The following is an 8,645-nucleotide window of genomic DNA, read 5'->3' as shown; positions in this document are numbered from 1 at the left end:
GGAACAAACTTGGCAGAGATATACTGCATATTCAATTCAGATATTAGGATTGCCTGCATGGACCCCATACGACAGCAATGTCATTGATTGTCCTCTGATTTATTAAAATTAAATATGCACAAACTGATGAATTTTCTTCTCGTTTCCAGGGATGACACTCATGGCAGGTCTTCCAGGGACATTCTTCTGCTGTTGAAGTGCCTGTGCCACTCAAAATATTGTGTACAACCCAATGCTTTGTTGCCATAAGCTTGCTGTAGCAGGTTCAATGTCTCTAGCAGATTTCCCAAGTTTAACACAAAATTTTATGTTGGCTCTCTGTTCCAACTTCCTGTCCATGACAAAATTGCAGACTACAGCAAACACAAGATCACAAAAACAAATTTCTCAACTTGCAAAGTAAACATTGATGTCACTTGGCACACTGCTTTGTGAAGGTCACTGCTAGCCCTCACACCATATGCAATTCGTTGGTATGCTACAGAACTAGTCTGGGAACTTTCTGATACTACCTTGTATATGTGGATGTGAATTCGCATTCAGAGATTTCTCTAAATGAGGGATTTGTTACATTTATACCAATTATTATATTTATAACAATTTAGACATTTTCCAAAGAAAAATTCTGCTTTTTTTATAAGCAACTGTTCTCCATGATGTGGAGACTAATATTTCATGAGTGGCACATGTAAAAAGCTGGAATGGACACAACTATAGAGACTTATTAACAGGTAGAAGAATATTGAGACATTTGTTTCAGAGTTGTTAGTCACTTTGTATTGCTAAATGCACATGTATCCACTTTAACCCTTTTGATACTATATTTCTGTTGAAATACACTACCTTTTAGAATAATGAAAAATTTAATTAAATACCTGTCAATATTAAGCTGGTATATGGAACAACTTTGAATTTGTAAAGCAGAGAAACCATAAACTGTTTTACATTGATTAATTCCAAATAAATACTTTCTGTAACAATGATGTAAATTTGAAGGATAGGAAAAGAAAAAATTCAGACAAAGTATAAGATTTAATTGATTTATTTTTATATTTTGTGAAAGTTTTACATGTTTAATTTTTCCATTTTGTTTCATTTATTTATTTTTAGATTAACATTATAAAAAAATAGAATCTTTTCTGTAATTTATACAGGAGGTATATGTATATATTGAGGTAACTGTATAACAGTTGTAGCAATTAACATAATAAAATGCAACAGCATAATACAACTGCAATGGTTATGCAATAGTAGTGGGAGAGAAGTATGTTGGTGGAAATGATAGTTGCCTGGATAAATGCATTACAATATTCAAGTTTTCTCCCTCATGTTCTGAGTTCAAATCATGCTGAGATGGAACACTTTGTTTTCCATTCCTCCACACATAAAATAACTTACGTCTAATGTACTAAAGTTGCATTCAAATGACTTGGTTGCTTTCTCTTAATGAAGTCAAAATATTGCCAGTAGTGTAAATTGTCTGGAACTTTTTTTCCTTACTTACACTGTATTAGTTTTGTTTATTGTAAATATATAATATAAAAGAAGTGATTTTATAAATAAAACCCCAGTGACTATTATATAACACTGTATGACTTTGATGAGTGTGTTATGAAACAGTAGTCTAATTTAAAATATACAACGAAAATATAAGAGTTTTTGTGCAGCACAAGTTCCTCAAGCCTACTGTTAATGCAGTCAGCTTGTTTATTGCATTGGAAGAAACATCTAATCAGTGCTTTGATGAAGGTGAAGAAATAAAATAACTATGACATTTTAATTTTCCTTTTGGACAATTCCACCTGCTAAAATCAAATGATTTCAAAGGGGGTATGAATACATGCTGTTATTAATAAATAGTTTAATTTGAATAGAGAAATGTAGCCAGAAAGATTGATGATTCTTCCACTAACTGGAGAAATCCTATGCCTTAATTACATTCATCAACATCAAACTGTGCTACAGACATGTACTTAATGCTCAAAATGATTGTAAAGAGTGGGTACAGTTGACCACTAAAATGCATCGGTGGCAGCACTTATAATACTAACCCAATAATATTTAGTGTTCGTTTTCAATTATAATCTACTTAGAAGTATATTCACATTTGTTAGTCTAGACACTTAACTCTTTCCTATGAGCATAGCTTGGAGAGGAATAAATACCCTCAACCTGATTTTGCTATACTACATAAAGATGGCATTAGAGTTGTCCTTTTAGCACAAACAATTATGAAACTTAAGGAAAATCTAATACAAATTAAAAAAACCAAAAAACCTCAAAGAATTTTGCTAGACATAGTGCATTGTCTAAAGAAAGCACCTTAATAGCTAAAAGAGGGCTTATACACGAGTAAAAGGGCCTTGCTTAATAAAGTAAACTTATGACTTTTACTTTATTTTGAGTGAAATTCAAAAAAGCACTTTGAGTTATTCCCTTTATGTTAAAGGACTATTCAAGGCACACTCAATCATATAAAAACTGTTGAAAACTAAATACTTTTGGCAGAAGACTTCATTTACAAATTAGAAAAGTTTTTCTGTAAATGTATAACAAATTTATCTGTATCAATTTTGACATTTCAACAAAGTTTCAACAACTATTTTAACAAAAAGTGATTTATTAAAATTAAATATGTTAATTATAAGCACAAAATTAAGAAATGTCTACAGCTCAAGAAGTGAATTTACTGTTACATTCCATTGTAAGCAGGGCCTTCTCCCCCTTGAGGACACACCCAGTTTATATTCTGACTTGGATCCTTTATATCACAGGTTTTGCAGTGGATACAATTCTGTGCATTGATCTGCAGTCGCATACTGTCACCATCTTCTGTAGGAACATATTCATAGACACCTGAAAGATTCCAACAATATATATTAAATTCTTGGGTGATAGATACAAAGTTGTTGAAGAAATTCTACTTGCCACTGTCAACATAGTAACAAAAGACCCCCCCCCCACAAGACAGTGTCTATCAACTAGAAGCCAGCACCATGGATATTATCCTAGAAAGCACCCTAACTATAGACTATTGGTCTTAAACACAGAACACCTGGCTAGGAATAATAAGATCCTTCATTCCCACTCTGCCAAACCCATGGTCAACAAGAATACAGCTATTGCAGACAACATCAAGTTCAATATCCTCATATTGGACTTGGAAAGAGTGATGAGAAATGTGTCCTGTATGTGCAATCCAACAGAATTAGAAATACACATACAACACTTCATTCACCACATGCAGTTCTCTGGCTACAGCCAAAGGGTATAAAGGAGCCATGGCTAGGTACAAGATCATCATAGAGAATGATGCAAATGGGATGTGCCTGCTATACATGAGTAAATCTTGGAATAGCATAGAAAGGACCAAGAAGATAGATAAGGCCAACTCATGGTATGACAACCACAAATACCAGTGTGTCATGTTTGTTGATGGTGGCGAACTAGTATGTCTTTTTAGGAAAAACCTCAGATAAGATGAATCTACAGGTTAAAGTACTAGAAAGGCCAGGAACTCTCACAAAATCTCTGATTTGTAGAACATATCCATTTGAAAGGGTCCCATGTACAGATAACTGTATACTATGTAGGATGAACCACAGGTAAACTGTAAGATTAGGAATGTAGCATACAGTACTGAGGTATGATGCAGAAACAGGACAACAACATACATTGGGGAGACAGCACATGGCATAGGTGAGTAGGAAGGTGAACACTAGCAGGAGCTCAAGGAGTGCTCTACTAACATGCTCGATTACAACATAGATAACTTAGGTTTTGGCCAGTATAGGCTCAGGCTTGGTTAATAACATAGATGTTAAGATATTATCAACACAGAACAGACATGCTACTTAGACAGATTACAGAGGCCACACACATAGTAATAGATAGACCGAGTGTCAATAGAAAACATGAATGGAATAATAACACTCCATTACACATGATGACTAAAGTCAGAATGAAAAGAAAAAAACAGAAAGATACAAACAATATAATACATAAACTCATATACATACACGACACATACACATACTTAAGATGGAATAAGAAAAATAAAAAACAAAAACAACTAAATAAAAGACATGGGTACAGTGTGGTAAGCAAATCCATACTAAACACATAGGCACACACACCACAGATATAGATGCAAATGCTTGAATGGACTAAACAGAACAAAAGGAGACATGTAGGATGGAGAATTGCTGAAGAGGACACAGGTGAAAAATTTCAGACAAAGACATTAAAATAAGAATAATAACAATAAAGCTGAAGTGAAGAACAAGTATATAGTGTGTATGGTTAATTGGCAAAAGAATATGGCCATTCCCAAATATAACAATATATATTTTGTGTATACATATACATAAGTTTTTTCATGCTAGCATAGGTTAGGTAAATATACTATTGAGATATTTTACAGCTGAATACCCTTTTTGTTGCTAATCTTTACCTCTTTTTTTCCATATGTCTTTGAAGGTATAAAGCCAGTGGATTATTTGTTGATAGGGAAAATGGCAAAATCACCTCTTGTATCACAGTGATTTTTCGAGAAGCACAAATGTAAACACACACACACAGACAATAGACTTCTTTCATTCTGTTTATTATAATCCTGGACCACTTAAAAGTTGGCCCAGGGTTATAATGAAACTGAACCCATATGGTTGCAAAGTGAACTGCTTAACTACACAGCCATGCCTGTGCCAGACAAAAGATGCACACATATACATCTTGATGAAATGTTATTATTAGTGAGAGTGAAATTAAAAAAAAATCGCTGCTCTTTGTACAAAGTCCCTAGCAATATTTGTTTTGCATTGTGCTTCAGACACTCATCAATTATGCAGTCATAATTTCAGTGAATCAGTTGGAAACCTATAACCAACTATGCTATTCACTCACAAATTGTAATATAAAATATAAAGAAATAAACTAAACTTTCATTGTAGACAATGTGAGACCCTGGTGAATTGTGTTGCAAAGTGATTTTGATTCAAATCATTTGTGTTCCTAATATCTCTGAAAAGGTATGAACATTACACAATCTCATTATCCTGTAAATCTGAGGCTTTATGTTTGTATATGGAATTACTGTTTCCTTGCATATTGAAAAATATGTTTACGAAATGCTTTACCTGCAGGGCAGAATCTTTGTTCAGGTCCATCGTAGATTTGAAGATTTTGGTTAACTGGGACATTGTCATTCAGCAGAGTGAGGTGAGGAGGTTGATCATGGTCATGGTTAGTTCCAGTTAAAGCAACAGAACTTAGGAGATCAAAAGAAATTTCATTATCGGGTTTAGGATATTCTATAACTTTGCATTCAGTAGCTGGTTTTAATTTTTTATAATCTGAACCTAGGTGAGAAAAATGTGAAAAGTACAAGAATATATAAAACCAAAAATGACTTAATGTATTGCATTTGATGGAAAACATGAAACATAAAAATCAGTATAAATTTCAGATAACATTCAGGTGGAAATGAATGACTCAACTGATACCCGCTTCCCATCACTGCACATGCACACCATGAAATACTGGGAAGTTTTCCTATTTAGCCATTTGATCTTACTCAACATAGCTATCATTTCTATCCTGAACAAAATTGCCACTGTGTTTAAAAAAGGAACCATACGAACCAAAAAGGGAGTTTCTATACAGTTACTTGACTTATTTATTGACCAATATAGCAGTCAATTTCCCTTACTAACTTTGAAATAAGGACCATATAGCTCAGAGTGGAAGCTTCCATGAAGTCACTTGACCTACTTAATATAGCAGCTAAATCTCCCTCAAGATCTTATATTTCTATGTTCAGTTTTGTAGGTAAGTTGTCTCTTTTACCATAGATTTACTGAACCAAAATTAACTGGGAATACTCAACAACCAGAACATTTACACTGCCAACAAGACTCAGAAACCAATTTTACTGCAACACTATCCTAACAACAAAATTGTATCTGCCGAGGTGGCAAGCTGGCAGAAAGGTTAGCACACCGGGCGAAATGCTTAGCGGTATTTCGTCTGCCGTTACGTTCTGAGTTCAAATTCTGTTGAGGTTAACTTTGCCTTTCATCCTTTCGGGGTTGATAAATTAAGTACCAGTTATGCACTGGAGTCGACGTAATCGACTTGATCCCTTTGTCCCTTCTATGTTTAGCCCCTCGTGGGCAATAAAGAAATATGAAACATTAGCACACCAGGCGAAATGCTTAGCGGTATTTCATCTGTCTTTACGTTCTGAGTTTAAATTCCGCTGAGGTCGACTTTGTCTTTCATCCTTTTGGGCTTGACAAATCAAGTACCAGTTGTGCATCCAACTGACTGGTCCCCTCCCCCAAAATTTCGGGCCTTGTGCCTAGAGTAGAAAAGAATATTGTATCTTCCACTTAGTCTAGACACATTTACAACACTCCAAATCACTAACACAACACCATCCATCCCACTCAGTTCTAACATATTTACAACACTAATACAACACCATCCTAAAACCACTATCTGTTCTACTCAGTTCAGATACATCTACAACACCATCCTAACAATACACTCTCTCTCATCAGGTCCAGACACATCTACCACATTCTACTGACAATACAACAAACCTTACTGGTCTGGGTTTATTGTTTGTATGAAACACTTCCTTACCATTGTGTGAGAGTGTCCATGGTTCCTTTCCTTGTAAGAGCCAAGTAAATATTCCTGTGTACATTAGACCCCCAAACAGTCCAAACCTGGAATGAAACGCGGGTCGGACATTGCGAATGGCTTTAAGTTCTTTGTAAACCCAACTGTTTCGGTAAGCAGTTTCATATTCTAGTGGTTCTTTTCCTAGAAAAAGACAGTTGAAAAAATTTTTTGAATATTTTACAATTTGAAAGAAAGACACCCTCCACAAAAAAAAACAAACAACAACAACAAAAAAACAAAACCTAAATAAGTAAACATTTTGACAAGTTAGCAATGAAAGATCCAAGCAGCCAATGAAATCAAATTAAAATTTAGCTGACATAGGAAAAAAGAAGTCAATATCAACAGCAGAGTAATTTACTCTGCTGAGCCCAAGATCAATACTGATCAATATATATTATTTAGTAGGAACTACATTGTTCAGTGAACCTTTATCATTTTAAAGACAGTAACCCCCTCCAGAGATTTTCTCCAGATATATATATAAAGTATAAAATCAGGGTTGTCAGATGTGATGGATTTATTTTTCCATTTGACTTCCGTAATTACATCTGTTTTGTAACCTTCTTCATGTAATACGTTTATCTATCTATCTATCTATCTACCTATCTAACTACATACATACTCACACATACATGTTGATATGTGTAACTATCTGTTACACACATACACATGGCCTCCATTAGCCATAGTTTACTATGTGTTTCCACATCAGCAAAGTTGCTCCCCAAAGAACAGGCCTGAGCAAGGTGTATTTTCTGTCTCTTTTCTTTGTATCACTGATGATGTCCAAAGGAAAGCTCGACAATGGTATCACTGGAGATATTCCTGAATGCAAAGAGAACAAGCCACATCTCATGTCCTTCCAATTCCACCAATCCACTGCTCTGGATTGGTACTTTATGTTGGGGGTATGGGATGGTACTTTTATCAACCCCTCCCTCCCACAAAGAGAGAGAGAAAGGGATCAAAAAGTTAAGTTGGTGTCTGTAGGATGTGAATTTGGGTCACAGAGAGTTAGAAAAAGAAAGTCTAATGCTTTAATGATAGTTATTTCTCCTTTTATATGTATGTGTGTGTGCATGTGTGAACACACATACACATAAAACAGTCTAACTACAAATAAAACATGGGTTCAAATCACAAAATTTCAGATACTGTAGTTGATATTTAGCTACCATGTAAGGCTTGACCAATTCCAGCTGTGTCCATTTCATTGTTTTCTTTTATTCCAGGCATTGTGGCATAATGTAATCAAGATCTACATTAACTAATGCACTCGTCCCATATTTTTTAAAGACAGTACAGTGTGATTAGAAAGAAGCTTAGCTGCTGTTTCTAGCAGATGGAATAACTATATGGAGGTTAACTTGCTGGCTTGTGCATTCAAATGTTAGAGTGACATGTTCTCTATTGGTTAAAATCCCAAAATACTTTTTATGATATCCTTCATACACTGTTTTGTGCTTATGCGTGTCAACAGCTTATCTCTATGTTTCACATCTATAAAACTATATTCTTATACATAATATAAACTATCCATTTAGATATAACAATTATTTATCAGAAATATTTTCAGGTTTACACAATTATAAAACCCTGTTCCTTCACCCATTAGTGCTGAAACAAGCTATGTAGTATTCACTGAATCATCATCATCATCATCGTCGTTTAACGTCCGCTTTCCATGCTAGCATGGGTTGGATGATTTGATTGAGGACTGATGAAATCAGATGGCTACACCAGGCTCCAATCTGATTTGGCAGAGTTTCTACAGCTGGATGCCCTTCCTAACTCAGAGAGTGTAGTGGGTGCTTTCACGTGCCACCAGCACGAAGGCCAGTCAGGTGGTACTGGCAACGGCCACGCTCAAATGGTGTATTTTATGTGCCATCTGCACAAGAGCCAGTCCAGGGGCACTGGCAACGATCTCGCTCGAAAGTCCTTAAACATGC

At 35.1% G+C, this 8,645-nt stretch overlaps 1 protein-coding gene across 1 annotated transcript in view; it reads right to left on the bottom strand.

Annotated features, from left to right (window-relative positions):
• Positions 1-1,026: 1,026 nt before the first annotated feature.
• The window catches only part of LOC106873736 (electron transfer flavoprotein-ubiquinone oxidoreductase, mitochondrial), a 78,050-nt gene continuing 70,431 nt past the window's right edge, over positions 1,027-8,645 (bottom strand). The window contains exons 12-14 of the mRNA XM_014921228.2: positions 6,649-6,831; positions 5,139-5,360; positions 1,027-2,856 (exon numbers count right to left, since the gene is read on the bottom strand). Coding sequence (XP_014776714.1) covers positions 2,693-2,856; positions 5,139-5,360; positions 6,649-6,831 — 569 coding nt within the window. The 3' untranslated portion in view covers positions 1,027-2,692. The remainder of the gene's footprint in view (positions 2,857-5,138; positions 5,361-6,648; positions 6,832-8,645) is intronic.

This window comes from Octopus bimaculoides, chromosome 16 (genome assembly GCF_001194135.2).
Source record: "Octopus bimaculoides isolate UCB-OBI-ISO-001 chromosome 16, ASM119413v2, whole genome shotgun sequence".
NCBI classification, from domain to species: domain Eukaryota; kingdom Metazoa; phylum Mollusca; class Cephalopoda; order Octopoda; family Octopodidae; genus Octopus; species Octopus bimaculoides.
The sequence above is the reverse complement of the archived record's forward strand: the minus strand, read 5'-3'. Positions and strand labels throughout refer to the sequence as shown.